The 25,874-nt window shown below is 37.3% G+C and overlaps 3 protein-coding genes and 1 non-coding gene across 22 annotated transcripts in view; all 4 read left to right on the forward strand.

Moving 5' to 3' along the window:
* The window catches only part of Mnb (minibrain), a 106,350-nt gene extending 94,230 nt beyond the window's left edge, over positions 1–12,120 (forward strand). For 5 of the 9 annotated variants that reach the window (XM_021334961.3, XM_021334964.3, XM_021334963.3 and 2 more), the window contains 9 exons: positions 1,595–1,783; positions 2,856–3,003; positions 3,963–4,136; positions 4,748–4,860; positions 6,273–6,482; positions 6,734–6,822; positions 7,292–7,421; positions 7,784–7,919; positions 9,663–12,120. In XM_021334961.3, coding sequence (XP_021190636.1) covers positions 1,595–1,783; positions 2,856–3,003; positions 3,963–4,136; positions 4,748–4,860; positions 6,273–6,482; positions 6,734–6,822; positions 7,292–7,421; positions 7,784–7,919; positions 9,663–9,799 — 1,326 coding nt within the window. In that variant the 3' untranslated portion in view covers positions 9,800–12,120. Of the gene's footprint in view, positions 1–1,196; positions 1,362–1,594; positions 1,784–2,855; positions 3,004–3,962; positions 4,137–4,747; positions 4,861–6,272; positions 6,483–6,733; positions 6,823–7,291; positions 7,422–7,783; positions 7,920–8,951; positions 9,046–9,662 lie in introns of those variants that run through there. The other 4 variants (XM_021334962.3, XM_021334965.3, XR_007511449.2 and 1 more) reach the window with 3 other exon arrangements.
* Positions 12,121–18,888: 6,768 nt separating this feature from the next.
* Positions 18,889–18,960, forward strand: Trnah-gug (transfer RNA histidin (anticodon GUG)). Its single transcript has one exon. It is a non-coding gene; the product is annotated as a tRNA-His (tRNA).
* Positions 18,961–19,528: 568 nt separating this feature from the next.
* LOC110372116 (uncharacterized protein) overlaps positions 19,529–25,874 on the forward strand; it is a 347,254-nt gene continuing 340,908 nt past the window's right edge. For 6 of the 11 annotated variants that reach the window (XM_064038468.1, XM_064038472.1, XM_064038474.1 and 3 more), the window contains exon 1: positions 19,530–19,865. The gene's annotated coding sequence lies outside the window, so the exon portion shown is untranslated. Of the gene's footprint in view, positions 19,866–25,874 lie in introns of all 11 variants that reach the window. The other 5 variants (XM_064038471.1, XM_064038476.1, XM_064038473.1 and 2 more) reach the window with 2 other exon arrangements.
* LOC126055383 (uncharacterized) lies at positions 23,472–24,584 on the forward strand. The gene has a single exon (XM_049844334.2). The coding sequence runs from the start codon at positions 23,673–23,675 to the stop codon at positions 24,285–24,287; it is 615 nt and encodes a 204-aa protein (XP_049700291.1). The 5' UTR covers positions 23,472–23,672; the 3' UTR covers positions 24,288–24,584.

A 25,874-nucleotide genomic window follows, 5' to 3' on the forward strand; every position in this document is an offset into this window, starting at 1 on the left:
AAAGTTTAGGAGACGCTCACGTCGCCCGTTAACCTCGTTATCGGGCGCTGGAAGTGGGTGAGACGCGGTGGGGAGGGAGCCAGGCTCGGGGTTGGGGGGAAACGGGGAAAATCAATGACAGCCGCCGCGCGCCGTCTCTCCCCGGCCCGACGCGCTCATCTCGCGGCCACGTGCCGCGGTCACTGGCCTGACTCACCACACTATCCTCTCCCATAACCACCATCATTTGTCTCCATGCATCGTCATCATTGCCCCCTCACCTAATGAAAGAAACCAGCATTTAGACAATATTACTTTGAACTTTCGTTACTAACTCGAAATAATTAATCACCAAAAAAACATGCAAATCCTTTCAGGCCACGTGTTACTGTGATGACCGGCACAAATCAAAGCAAATAACTTGACATCGGTCAACAAACAAACAGTTTAGTCGAACAGATAAGTGTGCGGTTGCACGAAGCCTTGCCAGTTGTTGGGGGCGCTCGGTCGCCTGTAAAACATACTATGTAATATGTAGGTCGCTGTCAGAAATTTGGGTTATCGTTTGGCCGCGTCGATATGCGACACTTCCGTACCACCACGATGCGAATGCTATGCACTCGCCGATATTATTGCTATGTCATGCTTCCGTGTTACGTAATACCGGCTCCCGAATGCCACATGTTATTGGTAATGTGACGCACTCTGACTCGTCAATCATGTTACGCTTTACCCATCACTCAGCATCAAGTGGCCAATTGTGTATCACGATCAGATCAAAACTTTTACCAACCAAAAAATATAACCACACCGTCCCCGAAGTTACCAGGCAGTCGCAAAACAATGAGTCATATTCGGGGCGAGTCTCGCAGAGCCTCATAAAAATCGGTAGCAATGAACTTCCTAGTCCCAAATCCATGCGTTGGTACGTCGTCGGTCGGCAGTCGGTACGAAATGTTTTATAAAAGCATATCGCGACCCGTCGTCGATCAATGTCAACCGCATATTTGGGTCAACGTCCGTCAACCGAGAATTCCCGCGTTCGTCTACTCTTCATTTCCTATAACGCATACATCACAATTGTGCACTGTTTAGAATTTAGTTGTACATTTAAATCCCAGCTTTGAAATAGAGCTAACGCGTAATGGCACATGAAAACTTTTTGCTGTATAATTCCTTAGAAACTTAAACATATGCAATAGGTATTCATAATTTTTACTATTATAAAAAAAATGCAAAGCTGTCAAAAAACGTCTGTCATTCGCAAAAAAGTATTGAAAAGAAAAAAATCTAAAAAAACCAATGGTTTCATATCCCAATATTGCTTTATCGCATCCACGAAAAAACTGGGAAATATTACTACTTCGTTGAATAGCGATGAGGTGATGTTTGAATAGAATTTACTCATTATATCAATGTCTATTTTGCTATTTTCAAATTATGCTACTACATACGTAAAGACGATTTTTTTGCGTATTATTTACATGTCAATTCACAGCCCAAGCGAAAAGGCTCAACGTCAACGGGCTTAAAATAGAACGTGAAAATGAAAATGACGGTTCGAAAGTCTTGACCTCCGAATATCAATACTAATGTTGACCTATTTTATCCTCAGGTATATTACGCGAAGAAAAAGCGGAGAGCGCAACAGTACCTGGGCGAGGATGGGTCGCACAAAAAAGAGCGGAAGTTATATAACGACGGCTATGATGATGATAACCATGATTACATCATCAAACAGGGCGAGAAGTTCCTCGACCGATATGAGATCTCCTCGCCGATTGGGAAGGGATCTTTTGGACAGGTGAGCAAGCTTCCACTATTAATCTATTTAGTTTTATACAACACCTCTGTTTATTGGCAATTTGTTTTAAAATGCTGTAGGGTTTAAGAAGCACAAGAAAGCTAGTACCATTTCTAAACGAGGGTTGATTTGATACATTGAATTCAGGTTAGGATATTGAAGCCATGCAAAGCGACCGTGATCTCAAAAACCCTCCAGTTTACTATGTATTTGAAACATTGATTGGCTTCGTCTTAAAGGAAAACATTCTGCCTTCTTGGAAAAATAATTTTCTTTAAGTAATATACTATTTGAACAACAAGCTCCAGTATGTCAGTTTCCAATGAACTGAGAAGGATAAAGCTGATAGGGCCCACACAAACACATGGTATGACTTACCAGGTGTGTTATAGAAAAAACAAATACGATATGACTCACTGTTTAACAGTAGTTAAAGTACGTGATTCACACAATACATTGTAATAGTTATTCTGTTATCGCCTGTACTAAGCTACTTACAGCAGATTACTGTACATAATGAGTTTCTCCTCATTGGCTTGCTGGTAAACACAGATTAGGACCACTGAAAACATTGGCTACAAAATCCGATATTGTACTTGTGTTTACGGAGAAAATGTGATACAATAGTGAGATGTGTCAATCAAGATGATTGTCGACACATACCAATGACGGCGATGGTAGTTACAGTAATGCTAGGATTTAAGAATTGTAGGTTACATATTTATGAAATGTAGGGCTTTTCCTAGTAACATAAATATGATATTGATAAGATAAGTGTGAGGCATCTCAGAGGCAAAACTTTATGATTTCCACGAATATTCCTGATCGTTCCCTTCCCATAACAATTTCATAGCAAACATGGTTCTTCTGGATATCCGAAAAGCCTAATAAGATTGAATACCAAGTATTATAGAGCCTTTTTTATTGCTCCAAATTTTAGGCAGTTCTTAGTTTGTCAAATCACCATCGTCGGTTCTATAAGCGTGCGTCTCGTCGTCCTTTTTTGACGAGTGATCTTATGGATACAGAGTACAATGACCCTTAACTAATGAAGTGATTTCCAATGTTCCAGGTTGTGAAAGCGTATGACCACGAGGAGCAGTGTCAAGTAGCGATAAAAATAATTAAGAATAAGAAACCCTTCCTAAACCAGGCACAAATAGAAGTCAAGTTACTAAAAATGATGAACAGAGCGGATCCTGAAAATAAGTATTATATAGGTAAGTTTTTGAACCACTTTAACTTCATACACTAAAAATTGAAGTAAAATATACAGTTATGGGTACTGATAATACATTCACGTGCACTGATAGTGAGTCATACAAACAATTTAAAAACAGACTTATTTAAACAAAGTCGTGACTTAATTAACCATGTGATTTATTTATTAAATACAAGACAGATTCAATATTTGTCAAGTATGTATCATACATAATGTATGCCAAATTACAAGTTAACAATCTGCCAATGATGCGTATATGACTGGATATTTATAAACAAAAAATATATTTCAATAAACCATGATTCATTTTCACGGTAACTTTTTCAATTGCAACATCAACATGAAACTGGCAATGAAATTGAAATAATTAATGCAATCAAAATTTTAAACAATAATTGCTTGATTGAGAGTCTCTCCTGCTAATATACTAGTGGATTTCATTCATTGCATTGTCTAATAAATGGACATTATGAAGTGTGTGATACCACAAATAAATGATCTTCATTATGGCAAATTAGTTGAAATGTGACGTTGAATTATTATAATATAATATTATGTAATGACATGAGATATGTGTCCAGCATCAACTGTTTTTTCAAAGATTTTCATTACTTAGATATAACTGTTTTTGAAGATTGAAAATATTGTTTCACATGAAGCATTAGAGTAATATACATCCAAAGTGTTGGAGGTATGTTACTCTAATGCTTCAGGTAGCCAAAGATTAGTAACTCTTTTTATTACGGCATCACAATAAAAATATTTACAAATATTACAAACAAAATTGTGTCATCTCCAAACCAGTACATTTAGTGCATTGGTTCCTGTATTAATTTAAATTTTTAAAGCACTGGTACTCATCTGAATCCGGTTAAACTGGAAGCCAACCCCAACGTAGTTGGAAAAAGGTTCGAGGGATGATGTTCATGTATTAATTGATTGTCTCTGCTTTTCCAGTGAAACTGAAATGTCACTTTATGTGGCGGAACCACCTGTGCCTAGTGTTCGAGCTGTTGTCATACAACTTGTACGACCTGCTACGCAACACCAACTTCAGAGGCGTCTCGCTCAACTTAACGCGCAAGTTTGCGCAGCAGTTGTGCACAGCGTTACTGTTCCTTAGTCAACCTGGTGAGATGTGCATTTGTGTACTTTATTGTAATTATGGATAGATAGGCATTATTTTATGCGTGGAGCTCTTCTAAGCTAATATGTCGCCCCTACTACCGCATATGTAAAGCTACAAGTAATGCGGACATTTCAGCTTAGGCGAAATGTACAAAAGAATCTGTCATCGTAGTTACTTACATTTAGTTTTCCTAGGAGTTAGGAGGCCTAGGAAATGACATACCTTCTTGATCCGCCAGCTCCAATTCTCTCTGGCTGTTCTCAGTTACTTACGGTTCACAATATGTTTTCCACTTCTATTGAAATCTATGAGTACATTCACTCTCTTTAAATTCATGCTTAGCCAATCTGTTCATCTTGTTTTTTGTTTACCTCTCCCCTCTATCCAATAATGTATCCTTGATAGCGTTTCAAGAGTTAAAAATCAAATCTAAACTTGACAAGTTTGGAGAACAACTTGTACAACAAAAACCTTCTGTTTATACAAACTTAGCTCAGTAAAAACCAACACAAGTTTAGTTTAATAACAACTATGACAAGAAAAATCTGCTGCAGATAAAATTTCGATAAGATACTGCTATCTACAATACTAATACCTATCTTTTGTATTTCAGAACTAAATATAATTCACTGTGATCTTAAACCCGAGAATATACTACTATGCAACCCGAAGAGGTCAGCCATTAAAATTGTGGACTTCGGGAGCTCATGTCAACTAGGTCAAAGGGTAAGTTCGCTTCAAGCATCTTTTAGTCTAGCACTGCTGTATGTACTCGTATTTTAGTCTAGACATTGCTATTATTATATTAATTATTGTATATTAAGAAGCCTTTGTAGTCCGCATGCCAGTATATCAGGCGTTTGTCAGTATTCGCAACAATTAGCCTCAAGCCAAATATGTATTGTATACATTTTAATATACATTGTCCTATTTTTAACGTAATTAAAATGAGAGCTTTACAAAATCTCAGCGGTAACAATCAAAGGTTAGGAGAATAACGAAGAACCACTTCTAAATGAACGTAAAACCCACGCGTTCCGTTCTAAAAATATCAAAAGACTACTATTTTCGTAAATAAAAGACGTCGAAAATAATTATTCCACGTCTTTAACCAAATAACGGCACTTAAAACTTGACTTATAAATTTGCAAGCACTAAGATATTCAATAGAGCATAGTAAATTATTGGAGTGCACCTAACGCGAGTCACCCGATTTATAGACTCGATTCCCGTACACGCTAATTGCTAAGATAAATCACTTCGGGGTCGTGTGATTCAGTGGTAGACGAGGCCAGGTTATCGCGACTCTCACATATAATATACTTAAAACGTAACCCAACCTATCCACAACGCACACGATAAAACCCATTCACATACGATTTCGCGATACCATTTATTAATTACGAATTATTTCAATTTTATTAATAGCCCTTCATAATCATTATTACCCTTATTGTAGCGTACTGAATGAAAAATTTTTAGACCCTTTTTTGCACTAATTAGTAAGTATAATTATAATTGTTTCCTTTTATTTATCAGTACAGTTGACGCTAATTGAGGTCATGGTGTGGACTTGACCCTCGTTATCTTTTCTTCAGTTTATATTCTTATTGTGTAAGTTAATTGCTGCTCTCGTTCAGATTGATAAAACAAATATTGTCGGTTTAATTAATCATGATCTTTATTATTGTTGCTGAGCTGATATTTAATGAAATATTTGGATGTGCATGTATGTATATTTAATTGCGAATGAATAAAGTTTAGCTGAGCGATAGCAATGATGCTTTATACACCTTTAAATGTAAGATGTTGCGGTGACATTTCACCTTTGAGCTTCGATAACTCAGAATATTGTTTTTAATCACTAGGACTGTACTATTTTGTTGATAACGTTACTGATTTATAATTAATGTGCCACCCTTGCTACTTAAACGGTGTGCTCAGATAATTGCAATATGAATATCTTAGGGGCTGTTTATTGCATCCTATTTACTGTCTAATAAGTTGTTTATTTATAAAACAAACAATAAAATATCATCATTTGTCATCGCGCCTTGGGTATGATCATAATGTGTCCTGTTATAAACCAGTTTTCAGCTGATGTTTGATGATTAATTTCTGAATTCCTAACTTTCCAGATATACCAATACATTCAGTCGAGGTTTTACCGGTCGCCGGAGGTTCTACTGGGCGTCCCGTACGACCTCGCGATAGACATGTGGTCGCTCGGTTGCATACTCGTCGAGATGCATACGGGCGAGCCCCTGTTCAGCGGCGCCAATGAGGTCGACCAGATGAACAAAATCGTCGAGGTTCTCGGCATGCCCCCTGATCATTTGTTAGATCAGGTAAGAACAATATGCTGTAAATTGGTTTTCTATAATATCTTTTGATTGCTGTCTAGATAATCTTGTGTGGTGTAGGGAATTATGAAGAATGCTTAGCTCCATCTCTCCAAAACGGAGGTTTTTAATGCTGCTTGCACCAAAATATTCTTGGTGCACAACAGTATAAATTAGATGTTTATGAGCAGATCTAGTCTATTTTAATGACAGAGAAAGATCGTTATTAAAAAAATCTTATAATTTTTATTTCACAGGCACACAAAACAAGAAAGTTCTTCGACAAATTACCAGCGTCAGAAGGCGGTGGTTATGTATTAAAGAAAGTAAATGGAAAGGATGGAAGGTGAGTCTTAATAAATTGTGGAATATTTTATTTTTACTTTCAAGATATAATTTTAGAAGTCATTTTTATTCATGAATGCAGAAGTGGAGCATCGTAACTCCTGGCACTCACTGAGTAATTGGCGGTTGCGTTACGTGTTACGGAATAGATTACCGCATTGTATAAATAAAAAAAATATTCCTTGTAAATATACGCCCCCTACATCTTCAAGATTTTGTTTTCTCTGATATCTCCCAGGACAGGGGCAAAAGCCGTTTTCTCTTGTCTGGTGTCTTTCTAATCCGTATCGGAGACACAGAACAGTGAAATTATTTCATGGCATATTGTACAGTTTCAGTAAAATTGATCTCATATATAATTGCCTTCTCCTTTTCCCTTTCCATCTCATATATTGTATTTTCCGTATTGATTTAGTTCTAAGTTGTACAAAGGTTATAACAAAATAGTGACATGAAGTTGATGTGTGCAGCGGTTACAGGAAGTACCGGTTGCCGGGTACGCGGCGGCTACACGACATCCTGGGCGTGGAGGGCGGCGGCCCGGCCGCGCGGCGCCGCGGGGAGCCCGGACATTCTGTCTCCGATTATCTCAAGTTTAAGGTCAGTATACTGATGTGTGTCTATATTCTTCTGTCAGTGCTGCTTGTCGGAGAGTGATGGAATAGAGAGTACGCATATGTCTGGTCAAATTAAGAGCGAGGGATGACAGTATGACATTATTAGACTTTATGAAGCTACTAAAGTTTTATGGGTACTCCAATCCTAACAGAAGTGCTAAAGGTGTGTGCAGAAGAATGTGGCGGACAGAATTCGGATATCCTGGTCAGAAACAATGTGTATGAAGATGAAGTCTTTTCTGCAGACGCTTATTTGTATTTCATTTAGCACTAAGACTGCCGGCAGGGTCAGTAACCAATCTGTAAATTGGTCAGTCTTAATAAATTCACCCATTGTATTTCCAGGACCTAATCCTCCGCATGTTGGAGTACGACCCCAAGCAGCGCGTGACGCCGTACTACGCGCTACAACACAATTTCTTCAAGAGGACCGCGGACGAGTCCACGAACACACAGCAAGCGCAATCGCATCACCAACACGGTTAGTATCAAATCCTTCTCGAACCTTCTAGAGAGTTCTAGGACATTCTAGAATGTTCTGGAAGCTCGTTTCTCCCTCACTCCTTGAAGTGGTTCTAACATTGTCTTTTACTAATAATGGTGGTGAACTTTCCCTGGTGTTTGGTGTCTTGTTACTAATATCTATTAAGGAATTTTATTGGTGGTTAGGTTAGAAGGGAATATGCATTGGGAAATTTATTGGCACAGCAATAATGAATAACGTGAAATAATTAAAACATTAGAAGTGCAAATCACAGATGAGCATAATATCTATTATAATTTAGTTCTCGCCCGTGTTAAAATTAGTTCTAAACCGCAATATCTAAAGAACCAAATAATGAGTGCGTTGCGGTTTTATAAATTTGAACTCGCAAAACAACTGTATTTCTTATCAATATGGATTTCCCCGTCAATAAAATTAACTTAACGGGATATCTATAAGGACAAAATTGTATTTATTTCTGTATTTCAATAGCTTAGTGTCTACAGTTATCCGAATGTGATTTGCAATAGGGGGAACCTAGTTTTAAGTTACAACTATGATATAATTCCCACCAATAACTCTTGCAATTCCTTTGGTGCTTATTACTGATAAACTAACTGAGACTAACATCGCTGTGGAATCTAAAACTGTATCAAAATAATGTCACGTAGGATATAAGTCTAACATGATCATTTCATGCTTCTGTCGTGTTCTTTGCTAACATAAATGCTTCATCATTTCATTTTAATTAAGTCTTAAAGGTGTCCTGTCTAGTGTCTATAATTTACTTGGAAGTTAACGCTATTGACTAAAACATTTTGTAGATTTCAATTTAACAAGCAGACAAGAATCTTGGCAATATTTTTAATTGTTTATTATTGTACTGAGTCCTTCCGACATAGAAAATATAATATTAGCTGACTAAAATGAATGTTTTTCGTGGCCAAATGAATCCTAGTTCCCCAATACAATGGCCCAGTGACTTCCACCCAATGTGTATGTTAATGTTTGGCTATGTTGTGGCGGCAGATGGCCCGTCGGACTCGCGATGACTAGAGCGGTCCGGCGGCCCCGGCCCGCGACACTAGCGCCGCCACACTAGTGCCTATCGATATCGTGCCAGGTCTGCCCACTCTACTCACTACTGGAATGTTATGCGACCCTCCGTAGCATGCCAGCATGGGCTCACGCATGGCTTATGTGTTTACTGCCATCTGCGACTTCTGTTTACGACAAACTATGACATTTTTATAAAAGAAAACTGTTTACAAAACTAAAATGGCGTCGTCAAACAAAAGCCACAGATTATATCTGTATATTTTTTCATTCGTTTTCCCATGTGTTTTTTTATTGTTTTATCTCTATTTGTTAGTTACATTATAATGTTTTACAGTTCAATAATCTCTTTTAGTATTTTTATAGCAACATCATACCTTTTCACTTTCATCAAATTGTGGATGTTCTTTTTGTTGTGTCGACACTGGTGTGCCTAGCGCGCCAATTCTAGAGTTTTGTTTCACGTGATTTACAGTTTACGTCAAATAACTTTGCCCCTCCCAAATTACTGCGTAACATTTAAATCATTGTTCTCTTGCTCATATCCAAGTTCATCTTGGGATTAATGCTGAAGGTCTTCTATGCTCGTCTATTGAATGAGTTAACTCGAGAGGACCAAAGTTATTTGCCGTAAGCTGTATTGTGGAATGTGGACAGTGTACTGACGTATGTTCCCCTGCGCAGTGGGCGCGCGAGTGTGGGGCGCGGGCGCGGGCGCGGGCGGCGCGGCGGAGCGCATGGAGGTGGAGGCGGCGCGGCGCTCGGACGAGCTGCTGGCGCCCGTGTGTCCGCTGCCGCACAGCCCCGTCGCCATCCACTAGCCGCACAGCCCCGACTGAATCCGATATTTATCATTCTATATTTTTATTTAATACGATAAGTCTGACTGTAAAGAAATATTATGGTGACGATTTGTTACGTTGTACCGTGTATTTGTATTATTTCGTTTCTTGATCGCTTCACCGACAGTACTTAGAGAACGTTCCGAGCGATCGCCGACGATTCGACGCATCCGGACGCATCGAGGGCATGAGAGCTAGGTTTTTTTATTGTTACGCGATGCATATCAAGGACGCAATATGGTAGAAAATAAATATTGTATATAAAATTTAGGAAACCGACTAATCGATACAGACTGCGACATAAACTGGATAATCTATAGTTTAGTTACGATCTATGCTAGTTAGGCTTTCGTTCGGTTTTAATTATCGCAAGCTTTATATTCTTAAAGTGTCGGCAACTGATGACTGAAATTCAAAGGGCCAATGAGAATTTGTTTATACAAACGATGAAATAGATTAAGTATTTTTGTTAATGCACAAATTGATTCGACTCGACACACTTACTACACATACACACTTAAATTATTTAATTAAAACTATGCCCTCGCATTTCAGAGTTGTTGTATAATGTAAAAATGTTTTAATTTCCAATGTATAATGCTTGTGATTAAGTCTCAAGTGTTTCATTTAACGCGTATAGGTTACTTTGACCCATTGGAATATTCAGACGATGTGTAAAACAGAGAATAGTGTATAGGTAATTCTATAAAACACAAAATGTACTTGTAGGTTATGAGAAATGTTGAAACATATATAAAAAATTTGGGTATTTCAGATAAGAGTTAATAAATTGAATTAAACTGACTTGTTCAACCTTTTTGGATTTGAATCTACAATAGACTAACCTCATTGCAACAGACTGGTTGAAACTTTCTAAACGGAGATATTTTGTATAGCATACACTGAATCACTGCCTTATTGTGCCGGAACTTTTTATGTGTAAGGCCCGCTACTAATTAACGACTTTTTGGTCGCTCGATATTAATAATCAAATTATTGTCAATATTTGGTTATTGAATTTTGTTGACTTTTATTTGTGGATAATCTTAAATTGCATTTAAGATTGACAAGAATGTGGATGCACACATTCTAGATAAAGGTTAGCAAATATGATGTATATGAGGAATGGGTGATGATGTTATCTCAAGTTGTAGATATCTACCGAGTATGTGTACAGTTGTCCATTGACTTGAAAGATCTTGTTAGTAGCGGTCCTGGAGCATAGCTCCTTTATTCTGACCACGTCGTAAAATAGTAAAATTTTTATGTTGAATTATTTTTAGTTAAAAATTGACTGAAGTGGCCGTTGTTCAGAATAAAGCAGCTATTTATGACGAATTGCAACTGATAGCAAATTATTTCTTATCGCAAGGTATTGTTGCGAGTTTTTTATAAAAACCTTCCTAAATGGATTTATTTTTAAACAAACACATGTATGGTACAGCTATTCGTTTACATGAAGCATTAAAGTATTTTTCTATCGTTAATTTATCTAATATAATACGTGCTATCACTTTCGTTTCATTGTAGATTTGAATCTATTTCTAATCTCGCTGTTCTGTACTATAAATTTTTCAAATATCTGTATAATATTTACTGTAATACTTTTCTGCTTCATGAGATATAGGGTTGTTAGAAAGAGTATAAGGAATAAGTATGGGATACACGTTTAATTTGATAATGATAGAGCAATAACGAGTAATCGACTGGCAGGTTTCCAAATGTATGTAAAAATTATTAAATTGTGTTCATCAAGTGTACCTAATTGTAATATACATTATTATAATTGTTTTAATATTTTAGTTCCTTTAACTTGATAACTATGCTAAAATAGATGCTGTATCCACCGTATAATATACAGTTATATGGTTTACTCACTGTAACACTTGTGTATAACTTAAGACAATTTTAATTTAATTTTGTGACATAGCTACCTTGTTATGGTAGCGAGATGAGGGGAAATCTGCCGTGACAGTGTTTATATATGACAAACTAGTCGGGATGTTAAGTGATAAAGAACACGTAAAACACCAACCTTTGATATAGTTCTAACTAAATCCATTACTCAAGAATGGCCCTAGATGTTTGCGCTTGAGTATGTAATATACTATACTATTTATTTGTACTGTGACAGTATGGGATTATATGGAATGTGTGAGTTGGCATGTGGTGGTGCGATGCGATGAGCTAAATTGTTTATTTCCTATCGGATTGTCAGTTCGCAGGCACTGTAACAATAAAAGGATAGAGCTTTATGTCACTAAGTTTTGTATTTTAAATCAATAAACGATAGCAATTGACTGGATTATTTTAATTTTACCCTATACTTCTGTTGCTCGGGATATTTTATGTAAGTATGCTGTTTTATGGACTGTTACTATGTTAGCTGGCGGTACGTAAATTCCTTCGTTTCATTCTTGATATTCCTGTTGTGAGCAAACATTCCACTGTTGTAGGTTCTGTAGTAGGTATCAAGTGTAGGCTCAACCACAAATCCCATCAAAATCTGATGAATTTATGCTTACTCGTACATTTATTTTTTACTAGCTGGGCCCCGATTCTCCTAATTTTACTTAAGCGTCATACGATTCACGTTCGACTCGATTCGACTGAGATCCGATCCCGACTCGATTACGATTGAAGCGTATGTGGCATTCCGCTATTTATTCTTTGAAATAAACGTTTTTATCCTTTTCTGTAATTCAATAATGAATCATTTTGTCTGCAAATGATTTACGATTGCAAAATGATTGTACAGCAAACTACCGTATAGACCAAAATTACCAAAATAGCAGACCAATCGAACACCAATCAAATGTCAATCGAGTACGATTGGTCTTTTATTAGTAGCAGAATGCCCGATATGGTTAAAACTGCTATTGCGATCATATTTCTATTCGATTTTGACATTATAAACTTAGGAGAATCGAATCGGGCCCCAGACTAACGAACAACAATTCATTTTTATTTATATAGATTCGCACAAACAAAATACTACTTTTTAGTGTTCAGTATCCAAAGTGTAAGCAAAACTAGACCCCAATACTGAGGCTTCGCTGCCTATCTCTCGAGTAAAAATTTTACTTTATTCACCTGTTTTTGTCTATGTATTTTGTCTTGATATTCTCGTTTTGTTTTGTCTATGGTTTGTTTTATATTCATTGTTTTTTTATCTAATGTACTATTGTTCGTTAATTTTTATTGTTTCTGTTGTTTTACTTATTACTTATTACATATATATATAAATTTATTTATTTACTTTATTCGTGCCGAAACGGCGTCAGGATTGTATAGTACCGAGAGGCAAAGTCATGTGTTAGGTCAGCGCTGAAAACCAGCGCTGTTGTCTCGTGCCTGCGTGTGCGAGACACAGCATTTATGCTGAGCGCTGCCCCTTTTCACACATGAATGACGCAGCTGGAGCGCTTTTCTTTTTGTTCTTCTTTTTGTATTGTCCCTTGATTTATTTGTTTGTATCTGTGTGTGTTTGTTTCTTGCGTCATTTGTGTGTCAAATAAATGGTTTTTCTTTCTTTCTTTCTTTCTTTCTTACTCGTCCTTGGTATAGTATAGATCGGACCAGCATTTATTTCAAGAACCGTGATAGACCAATTGCCTCCTTCAGACCTTTGATTATATGTTTCACATAATCAAAAACACTTATACAGGGTTATAGGTAAAACACTAACAACCTCTCAGGACCATATTACTAATATCATAAACTAAAACTTTTGTTCTATGACTTTTAATAATTCTCAGATTTTAGTTCATCAAAATTTTCACACAAAAATTAAAATATTTCAAGTGTACGCTCTAAAATTTACGAAGTCTATGCGAAGCACAGTAAACAGTAGGTAGTACAAAAGACAGCGGAGGGGAGCGGGACTGGGGGGGGGAGCGTTTGACCTATTTACGAGCGGCCGTCAGTCGTTTTTATGCGCCCGCGTCGCATCATACGTGTCCTTGTAGCGAAATTCGGTGGTGCGGACGTAATTATCTTTACAGTATGGCGCATGGATATGCAAATGTCGAGTACACGGAAATGGTGCGAATGCTGGCTAGGTGTAATGACAATGTTTCGGAAGCCTGTCGCCAATACGCCATACGATTCCCAAACATCCCTACACCTAGCTGAGTAATAATGCTAGCCGCCACACAGCGGTTACGAGATTACGGGCAATTCCGGCATACCATCAGGGATAGTGATCGTCCACCGAGGCACACAGTACGTGAAGAAGACGATATTTTGTTTTTTTCTTTTATTTTACCTTTTCGTAAAAAGGCGGGAAATCGTAGCGTAGCGTGTTACCAATTCAAAAGTATGACTAGGTACGAGAATAGTGCGCGGGAGGCGTAGGGTAGGTAAAGAATTTATTGTAATGTGTGATAATCTCGACTCGTCCGCACACTCTAAGGTCGACTAATCGCTCGACTGGTCTCGATCGGGCCTTTTGTTGGTGAAGAAATGGTGGGGGCGTGCAAATTTTATCACTATAGCAAAATAGAGTTGAAATGTGTCAGATAGACCAATGAAATCTTGTAGGTTTGTTTTTGTCAAATGTATTATGTTTTATAAAAAGTCATAGAACAAAAGTTGTAGTTTATGATGTTAGTAATACAGTCCTGCAAGGTTGTTAGTGTTTTACCAATAACCCTGTAAAATCAAAGCCCCATGCTTGAAACCGCGGAGAGCAACTCGGTCTAATTTATCACAAATGAGGTACTCAGGTTGGATGCAAGTAGGGCTGCCATCCGTCCGGGTTTCCCCGGATTTGTCCTCGTTTGGATTGCGTCCGGGCGGGGTTTCAAGTGTCCGGGGAAAACCCGGATAGTTTTCATGTAAGGAACCACCGCCTTGAATTTAAGTATATGTTAATAGTAAATAGATTACAAATAATGGATTAAAAAAAATCGTACTCGTTCAGGGAAAAAATGCGATTTACGCCAAATGTCCGGGTTTTTTTTAATCTGTAACGCTAGATGTCGCTAGCCACCATTAAGTCAGCTGTCAAGCTCGCCACGCCAAGCCGCTACGTCACCTCCTACCGCGCAAGCCTTGCCGCCAAATTTCAAGAGGCGGGAGGTGAAGTAGCCGCCAGCCAGCCATATAAAAGCCAGAAGAGTTGATTATGTGATTGCATTTGATTTGTATAATTGTAAGGGGAAACTCTGCCCAAATAAAACCACGTTAATCAAGTCATCTGTATTTATTTTATATCCGTGTCTTTATACTCAGAAGTGGTATTGGAAAAACCTACGATGAAACGACGCTCTGCTACACACAAACGTCGACGGTCCCCCTGCCCAGAGGACGAAGATTCTGCGTCAGTAAGCCAGTTGTCCGAAAGTTCAAACGACGAAGGTCGATGCACACCGCCTGCAAGGAAACTATTGAAGAATCTCCTAGCACAAGAAGTGGAAAAAGCATTCAACGATCTGGAACACGAAGTGCCTATTCGTCGGAAAGAACACCGCGCCGCATCGTTAATTCTGATTCTAATTTGATCCTGAAAACGAAGAATGCACAGTTACCGCCTGGACAAAAAAAAAAAATTGAACAATCAGGGGCCCGATTCTCCTAATATTACTTAAGCGCCATTCGATTGACGTTCGACTCGATTCGACTGAGACCCAATCCCGACTCGATTACGATTGAAGCGTATGTGGCATTCCGCTATTTTTTCTTTGAAATAAACGTTTTTATCCTTTTCTGTCATTCAATAATGAATCATTTTGTCTGCAAATGATATACGATTGCAAAATGATTGTACAGCAAACTACCGTATTTACCAAAATCATCAAAATAGCAGACCAATCGCACACCAATCAAATGTCAATCGAATACGATTGGTCTTTTATTAGTAGCAGAATGCCCGATATGGTTAAAACTGCTATTACGATCATATTGCGATTCGATTTCTATTCGATTTTGACATTATTAACTTAGGAGAATTGGGGCCCAGGTCAGTCAACATGCCAATACTTGTACTATGCCATTTGCCAAATGTGTTCTACAATTGAGTGCCTCATGTGTCGATAATAACGCCATTGGTGGAGTAGACTTAGACAAGATCAGGGTAGGCCCGATAAGCAAATCTGATCATAATCAATTGTTCGATTTACTATCCCAATACAGTGAATGATCTGCTAGCTGTACAAAGGAGTTAGGATGTACGGATTTAGTTCAAATGCGCATAAGATTATCTAATAATGAACCAGTACACCGCAAGCCTTATAGATTAGCTCATCACGAACAGGAGACTGTTAGAGTCAAACTTAATGAACTATTAGAAGCGGGCATTATAAAGGAATCTGAATCACAAAGATCCAGTTTTTGAGAATTTAAAAAAACAATTCAGACACACTTTAACGACTATTGCATGTCCTAGGTCAAATGGTCAAGTAGAACGTGCGTTGAGGGCTACGGAACCTAGCGAGGCTTTTCATAATTGGGACAATAGTTTACCAAATATCATATGGGGCATTATATTCTGGTCCATATGTCATAATTAATGTTTTAGGAAATGACCGATATAAATTGAGAAGTATAAAAGGTCTTAGGGGATACAAGAAGTTTACAAGCCTAGTTTCTGCTGACTCCCTACGACCTTATCATAGTGTTGCTTCTATGTCCGATAGTGCCAGTAGTGTGGATGAACAATTGAAGACCGAAGATCTTTTGGATCTTCTTGAGAGCTAGGCCGAAGTTCATCCCCACCCTGATTCAACTTGTTCTGAACTCGCTTGTAATCATTTGTGTTGTTCCCATTGCGGGAGCAATTGTTACAGGATGGCCGAATGTAACGCTAGATGTCGCTAGCCACCATTAAGTCAGCTGTCAAGCTCGCCACGCCAAGCCGCTACGTCACCTCCTACCGCGCAAGCCTTGCCGCCAAATTTCAAGAGGCGGGAGGTGAAGTAGCCGCCAGCCAGCCATATAAAAGCCAGAAGAGTTGATTATGTGATTGCATTTGATTTGTATAATTGTAAGGGGAAACTCTGCCCAAATAAAACCACGTTAATCAAGTCATCTGTATTTATTTTATATCCGTGTCTTTATAAATCTTTGTCCGGGTTTGGCGAAATTCGAAATGGCAGCCCTAGATGCAAGTCTCTTCCACTCCCTTATGGAAATCGATTGAGCAGGCCTATGTTCAGTAGTAGACTTCCTATGGCTGAGATGATGAATCTATACTAGGTACTAAATTAAATTATAAAGCAGGAAACCTTTTTTATTTGTTTTTTTTACTGATGGGAATTTAAAGTATTCCCGGGTGACATTAAGGCTATATTTTATACTGGGTACTCGAAATATTTCCTACGGTAGGCGGGTGGTCGTGCTCTGTAATATAAGGTCAATCGATTCACAGACTAAATTCGCAAAGGACCGAAGAACGAATGATGGAAGGTTTTTCTCAGCTGGCAATTACATAATAGAAGTGACAGTAAAATGTCACTGTCAATGAATTCCCGCTTATCTTGTTTATTTTGAAAACTTAGGATAGAAAATCATGAAGATTTGATGAACTTGAAAATATTCTGATAGCAAACTAAGTAAGTATTGCTTTAAAAAGCAAAGTAAGTGTATAATTATTCGTCAATTCAATAGAGTTATAATAAGTAACAAACACGATACACATACACACAGAATCAGCTTCGAAGGAGAAGATAACAATATTTTGATAATACTGGTAGGTACAATTTTATTATAACAACAACAATGAGTTGAATTCAAATGTGAAAGGCTAGGTGGTATGGTAGACAAATTAAAATGATACCACCAATTAGACACATTTGAAAGGCAGCCAGAGAAAAAAAAATGCAGAAGGTATCAAACAATTAATTATTTTGCTAATGTAAGTAATTGTTAAGATATCAGATATTTACCAAAACCTTAAAATTTTATGCATATCGAAAATTCTGTATAAAAAAAAGATTAATTGAGAAGTTGAAGCAGAGGCAGTGTATGTGAATTTGTAAACAAAACCAGAATACTTTTCACAGGTAAAAAATGTGGTTTTAGAAAAATCGTCAGTACGTTTGTCATACTCCATAAATAAAACCAGTATATGGTTTATTATATGTTATATTTAATTAAAGATAGATAGATTATTCTTTATTGTTCGTTATGATGATGATGATGATGATGATGAGATTATTCTTTATTGTACACAGAGAAATAAATTAACAACACTGGAAATCACAACACATAAAGAAAAGTGTAATTGGGGGGCTATCGCTTAAAAGCAAGTTCTTTCCCAAACCTTTGGATGGAATTTATATTTCAATTCATTATAAAAAAAAAACCATAAGGAGAAGGTACTATAGACACCACAAAAATAACAAAGATATTCATCATTTAACACTTGCAAAAGCTAGAATCTTTTTCATTTCCAAATTTCCACTACCTACTTGTGTGGTCTGATGACTTAGGTTTGTAATATTGAAATGAAATCATTAAATTGTAAATCTCAGTAACTTTACCATACTTTGAAATCAAAATTGTTCATAAAGGTTTGACCTTGACTTATTTCTCTACTTATTAGCAGTTCCCCAGTGTTTCATACACATTCCCGGAGAATCACATCCAGAAACCAAGTGAACAAAGCCCATGTCCATGCTCAGGTTTTAGACTGACTTTTTATGACATGTAATTTAAATTGGTACAGTACTTTATTTAAAAATACCTAGTTCTCTATTATTTTACTTAATAATTACTTAACACATTATTAGTAGATACCTACAGTAAAATAACTTTGACTTCCTGAAGTTAGCTGTAGCGAAGCTTATCAACAAGATTTGTATGGAAAATGCGTAAGGAGTTTAACTTAAGAAATGATTGGGTACCCTGATGCTTGACTTGAATTCTTCAGATTAATATGAAGAAACCCTTACTCAATACTAATATAACTTAAGTGTCAGGCTTTCTCTGTATTTCAAGGCAATAAAATGAAGTCCATTAAATACCTAATTTTCGCCATATTTAGTTGAACATTGCTGATGTCATCATAAAAATGTGTGTTTTGATATCGATCCACTATTTCGACGTGGCTAATATCTGCTCCGATAGCCGTGATCGTCTAGTGGTTAGGACCCTACGTTGTGGCCGTAGTAACCCAGGTTCGAATCCTGGTCACGGCAGTGTCACACACTGTTACGGCGGAGTTATCTTTTTGTATTTTTTAGAAGAACCTTTGTTTATTTTCTAAATTGAGTTCAATAATTGTTTAAATTAGTTTTATTTGCATTTACAAAAATTTTGGTTACCACTAATATTTAAACAGAACCCTTTTTGGTAGTCGGGTAAAAATTGTACTTAATTTTCAAAAATATCAGGAAACTCAAACTAAAAAATTTTTTTGAACAATCTTACTCTGTATTGAATTAAAAGACCCACTGAATTGAATTTCGGATATAAAACTAACAAAATAATATTGTTTAGTAAAGCAAATAATAATTTAATACAGTTGTACCACCTGAATAATAGGTAAAAAATAATGAATAAACAATATCGTTTTTTGTTGAAAGAATAATAGGCGTCATCTACTGTAGTTCATCATAATCACATTTTGAATACAGCTCCATCTTTGTTAATACTTTTCAATTGTGAGTTTCCAAAGTTCATCGGAGTGCATTGACACCAAGCCCCACATGTCAAAATCTACATAAAACGTCAACAGATGGCGCTACGTGTATTTGTTTTGGTTCAACACACGCCGCAGCTGTTCGCTATCACAGAAATCCGTGAGAGAAAAGGAGTGGTGATTAGGTCTGTCTTTGCCTAAAAAATACGTTTTTTCTATGATTCATTAACATTTTGTGACTGGTGACCGTTATATGTGCAAGTTAAAGTTGTTCTACATGTGATATATTGTTGGTAGCGTTGAAAAACATCGCGAAATAGTGTAATTAACGATGTAAACGTTGGTTATGACGTTTACTACGGTGTATTTGTGTGTGTGTGCGTGAGTGACAGCATTGCCGACGACCGTTGAAGCGAATCTTGTAACGGAATAGGTACCTATTGGATGTGAATGCTGTTTTCGGTAAGTTATATTGTTTTGACGATGTTAGACCTAACCTATTTGGCTCATGCCTGCGTCGGAACGCTCTATATAAGTACGTTCCTATATTGTTTGACCTCGATACGCGGCGCGATCTCGTTCGCTATTTCCCTTTGAAAGGCAATTTCTCGCGTTAGCAATTTTTTCTGCACCAACCGCGATGTTTCCGCACGAATGTTCTGTTTGATTAGCTAATTTATAGTTACGGCTGTAACGATGTCTAATAAAAAATAAGTGGTAGGTGGGAAGTGATCTGTGGGTCTTATCACCTCTATTTCGTGTACAATAAGGTTCTTTATTGGCAGCTTTATTATCGACAGCTGATTTTATTTAGTGAGGGTTGATTAATTTGACTTCTGTAAACTTCTGAATTTTTGCAAAATTATTAACCACAAGTGTGGGTGAATTATGTAAATATCTGTCCTAGTTTGTGAAGTTTTTAGCCGTGTTCACTTGAGTGCATCGAATCGACCCCTACACGTTGAAAATTGATATTCCAAGACTTGCCGGTCTGTCGAACCCGGCAGCAGGTAGGTACTTACGTGAACACCTGCACTTCGCTACTTGGCTACTTAATTAAGAACAACCATTGAACAAATTATAACCAAGTCCAGCTAATTGGTTCCCTATTAACGTTATTAGGTGCTTTGAAATACAGTTATAAAATAGAGACGTAGTTTCTATTGAAATTGATTGGTGTAAATCAAGTTATGTAGGTATTACCATAGTGGGTACCTCATTGAAAACCAACTTATTAACTAAGAACACCTCTAAACGAGTGAATGAGTGAAAAAAATAAGCCATAATAATTATTGTCTTGAAATTAACTATTATTACTTAATTCATGTTTCTATGTGACGATGATGTCCTCCTAGCCGATTATCGGCTACGGCGGCTGTTCTCATGTAAGGAGATTAGCCAACTACGCAGGACATATTATAGTGCACGAGCATTTGCGCAGACACAGGTGCACTCACTATTCCTTCACTCTCATAACCCGATGGGACGGCAATCCGACACGACCGGTAAGAGATCAGGCGCAGGACCGACATTTACGTGCTCTCCGATGCACGGGTGTATCAATCACCAGCTGCCAGGTTCCGGGCTGCTTTGTGAAAGTCTTCTAAAACCCACAAAGCTATTTCGGCCCTACTCGGGAATCGAACCCGGGACCTCGTGCTCAGCAGCCGCACTTGCGACAGCTAGACCAACGAGGCAGTTCTATATGTAACACATATAGAACACATATAGAACTATATGTAACAGTAGTAGCAGTTCTATATGTAACACATATAGAACTGCCTCGTTCGTTGTAATATAGTTTCTATGTGTAACACATATTAAAACGCCTAGATATGTTAGTAGGTACTTATGAGACAATCACGCCAACCTTGCCATAATTTACACATTCATGAATAGAATTATCAACAATTCAATTTAAACCTGCACCGTGTATTAACATGATGTTTCTATCAATTTTGGCGTCGCAATATTCACTAATGATGTAGTTAAAGCAAGCAAAAAGTCGATAAGCGACCGGTTTTGGTGCACGACTGGATTCGATGATGACATGCCAAATATTAGATCATATCTCACTTCGAATGTAACCAGTTCTACTAGCTTAGAAATTCGGAACTACTTAAGTTGGGTACCACATTTGTGTAGCTACTTATGGTATTCTGATATATCTTAAAGAGAAGCTAAAATCTCCGACATGACAGTTTTGAGCCTCGATTGGTTAAAGGATTATGAATTTTTTGATAAGCAAACATTTGAACATGTGGAAGACCTAACTGGACAGAATAAACTGAGGATCGAACGGAATGACTTGATTTACGATTCCTCACAACCATGCATGGCGTGATACAACTAAATAGATACAGGGGGCTTTCCTAAAATGAAATCTAAATCTAAATGCCACTTGAAGTTTACTAACAGTTTCAAAAGGTACAAATATAATGAGAAAAACAGATACACACTTTATGTAGGTATCCCTAGTTCTAGTATCACCTGTTGGAACAACCTGACAATTTAGCAATAGGCCTAGTAATGACAGGTGCTTAGCTAAACCGTCACGCTACATGACACCACTTACGAATCTGTAATTTACAGTCATATTACCTTAATTTTCTGCAATTTGCGCCCGTGTTTGAACTATCTATCTGTTTATATTTTAGCCTTCGTGTAGGTGAATATTATAAGTTATGGTAACACGTAATTCTTTCAGCTACAAACTTTTGCCTGCTGAAACTCAATAATGCTTAATGACAAGCCTGAAAAATACTACAGATCCTGTTTAAAGCGATTGATATGTGAATACAAAGTTATTCGTAGCATAATATTTGGGAAGTTTAAGGAAGTTAGAAACTACGAATTCACATCATTTTATGCTGAGAAACGAGAAATATTGGCCTAACCCAAATTATGGTACATTTACAAGTCAAATTCCGGCCAAATCCTCTCAATGGAATAACCGTGATACAGTAAATTATAATAATCGAAAATCTGACATCTGAATGGAGATAGTACGCATGAATTAGAATAAGAAGGTACTAAATTACAGCCGACTGTGTCACTCCTATCAAAATCTATCTCATGTAATGGGCATGACTATGACGCACAGTAAAACTAAAGTATCACAGTACCTAGGTAACTACGAAGTATTTTTCCATGACAGAACGAATACTAAGCATAATTTACTGCGTTTAAATAGTAAATATGTATGAGGCCAGGGGTCGATGCTCTTGCACCAACTGATCTAATGTTCGCGCAACTATAAGCTCATTTAAAACTATGTATGTACGTGCTTAAGTCAGGGGACTACTACTTAAATATGCATTTGCTTTGAATATTTAATTTCAAAATCAACTTATAAATATAGTTTGTAGGCAACATTCTTTAAGACGATACCTGGCTCTGTGTTTAGTGAAATTAAGTAAATATTGGTTGCAACGATTACCAATACCAAGGTTTGCCTGCTCCTAAAAGTGTAGGAAACATCAAATTATCAGAGTTAGAGACACCTACGTTACATGGTCTAAAAATGCTAATAAGAATTTGGTGACTGAAGTCTAACTCTGTGTATCTTTTAAACATTCAATTTACACTTTTTAATAAGTACCTACCTAGGTATAGCCCATACATAGAAACATTTATAAATGCAGATAAAACAAATTCAAACTAAAATCCAACCGTGATTTCACCGCATTGAAAACCAATGATTTTGGTCACAACTTGCATTCAGTAAAACTAGTTTATTGGAATTCCAATCGTTTTGCATTTACGATCACTATTAACTGTTTCAAATAACTTCGATGCCGTCATTTATTTCCAGTTCGGAGTTTTTACTGCTGCGCTCGAATAAAGTAATTATCTAAATTATGTGGGTTTGCTTTCGACCTACGCACTTTATTGGCGGATGGACCAGTAGGCGGCTGGTGTAGGCGAAATAATTGCTCGTAATCAGTACTTTGAGACTTGTGATACCTTAACAACTTAAGATCGAAATAAGACCCACATTTTATTTATTTTAAACTACTTTTAAAAATAAATTAACATTATTTAATACATAACCAAACTTTGACCGACCTTCATTCACGCTGTCAACCAAAAAGCAGAAAAGAAAAGAAATAATGACAATCACCAAAATTCAAACCGAAAAAAAGTCACCAAAAACATTTTTGTTCAGCCAATTTCCCTAAAAACGGCAAAATTTTACGTTTTCAGACTAAACGTGTTCGAAATATCTTTAGAAGTGTTAAGAGTTTGTTCAAGAGACTGACAGTGACGATGGCAACCAAAAGACCTCCGATTAAAAAGCCGCGTGAATTGGTCGACAAGGCCGCGGAACTGCCAGAGGTGGCTCTGGCTGCTATCGCATCCTACAAGAAACAGAAAGAAGTAGGCGATTTCATTAACTTCCTGCTAGCGGCATTGGAACGAAATTCCAACTGGTTGAATACACTCGTCGGCAGGCAGAACAATTTCAGATGCGCATTAATGGTAGGAGCCGGTCCGAATCGCTTTCAACTCCAAGAAATCATATATCCATCTGGCGGCAGCGACATCAAACTAGAGGTCGAGCTTAAGGACTCTGAAGACCATGACAAAATTGCTATCGCCGCGTTAGTGAAACTTACCAATATAGACTTAGAACATCTTCTGAAGTACATCAAAACTCGCTTATGTGACAACACCATGTTACGTGAAGATCTACTAAAGGGCAAGGCGTTGGGCGTAAGTTTTGCCGTCCTGAGACCTTTCTCCGACAAACAGTACCGTGTGATGGAGAGGATCGTTATCGGGAGTTCCATGAAATGTGTCGTTCCTATGATCAAAAAACGTCGAAGGGACGAGAAAATAGTAAGTGGACCTCCCTTTAAGAAGACCAGAAAAGTCACATAGAAATCAGTAAATATAGTTTCAGGATTATTGGATATAAAAACATTTTCAAACAAAATGGACAGTCGTTATGGTGTACCGCAGTGTCATGTAGCATGTAATGGCAGCAATTTGGGTCGACTGTAAAATGCGAAGCTCACAGTAAATTATACTCATTTTTGCAATGATCGTTTCCGATTACCTATGATGGATGAGGGCGCATTTGTGGCGAAATGGCTACTACATTTTGACGGATATTCATTTCTTTTTACCCTTGTAATGTGCCTTGTTATTACAGAAATACATTTAATCAATCCCATACTTTGTGTTGTTGTTTTACTCTGAATATTTAATATAGCGGATAGGTGAATTAATTAATTGCTCCATTAATTAATATGTTACACTAAATTGTTTACGAAGGACGTTGAAAAGTAAAGAAGGAGAACGTAATTAGATTGTGGTGTTTCCTTTCGTTAAACTGTGACCGTTTCTCTCCCGTCGACGGCGGGCGTCCGACTTGGAAAGATCAATATCTGTGGAATCAGGGCACCGTGCGCGGGCTAACTTATAGCCACAAATCCTTCCGCCAATAACTTATTACAATAGCACTCGGTGTTACGCAACTGAAGAGTGAAACAATAGTTTTTCCCACTCCGTGTGAGCTTCTGAAAATGGTTAGTTGGGAAAGTTTTCGATCTGCTTATCGGCGAGCATAAATCAATTTGAATCATGGAGGCTGACTATAAGTTGGGTCGCTTCCGAGCCCTTTTTCTTACTTGGGACCGAGCATACGGATTAAGGGAAGTCTGACCGTTGCGTAATTGGCGTAATAGTTGCGTGATTTATTTGCTACCTGCATTGGGCGATATTCGTGATAAGGATGTTATAATTTCTTACACACTTTTATCTTCTTCATGTTGATATATTGAAATAGAAATTACTTATTTAGTAAGTAATAACTATATGCTGCTAACAACGAACTAACAAGTAATCAACTAATCATTACTTTTTTAGCACATCAGCTATTCCTTTTGAAAAGATAAGTTTACAGTAAAGTAGGACGATGAATATGATATTTCTAGAAACTTCCAAAATTGGAGCTCGGCTAAAAATAAGAATAAAGAAAGATACGTCAATAGCGTTCGCGATATATTTGGTTTGTGTATTTGGAGTGGCATTATTTGCAGATATTCCTTTATATTCAATGTGACAGAAATAGAGTGTGTTGAAGTGTACTTTAGTAAGATTAATCATGTTTGCGTTGTTTATAGTCCTATCGATTACATTTAGAAAAAAAGTTAGCATAGGTAGGTTTTTTTTATTCAGACCGACAGAGTGTTTGTGCCTTAAATGGTTCTTTGGGTTTGATTCTCAGTTCTGTAACATAAAGGAGCGAACCGAAGTCTCAGTCATCCGATTTGCCCGTGACAATATACTTACTTCCTGTTACATGGAGCTTAATTAACTGGCGGCACATGGGATACGATACGTTGTTGCTTAAAATCGACCTTAAACGACCGTGATTTCAAATATATTCCTGGTTTCTAGAGCATAAGTAATTTTGTTTTCTGAAACTAGACTGCGATCATGACCAAGACAAATACGTCGCTT

This window comes from Helicoverpa armigera, chromosome 16, assembly GCF_030705265.1.
Source record: "Helicoverpa armigera isolate CAAS_96S chromosome 16, ASM3070526v1, whole genome shotgun sequence".
In the NCBI taxonomy this organism is placed as follows: domain Eukaryota; kingdom Metazoa; phylum Arthropoda; class Insecta; order Lepidoptera; family Noctuidae; genus Helicoverpa; species Helicoverpa armigera.

Coding starts and splice junctions, on each gene's coding strand:
- LOC126055383 (XM_049844334.2), top strand. CDS start 23,673: ATGGCAACCAAAAGACCTCCGATTAAAAAGCCGCGTGAATTGGTCGAC.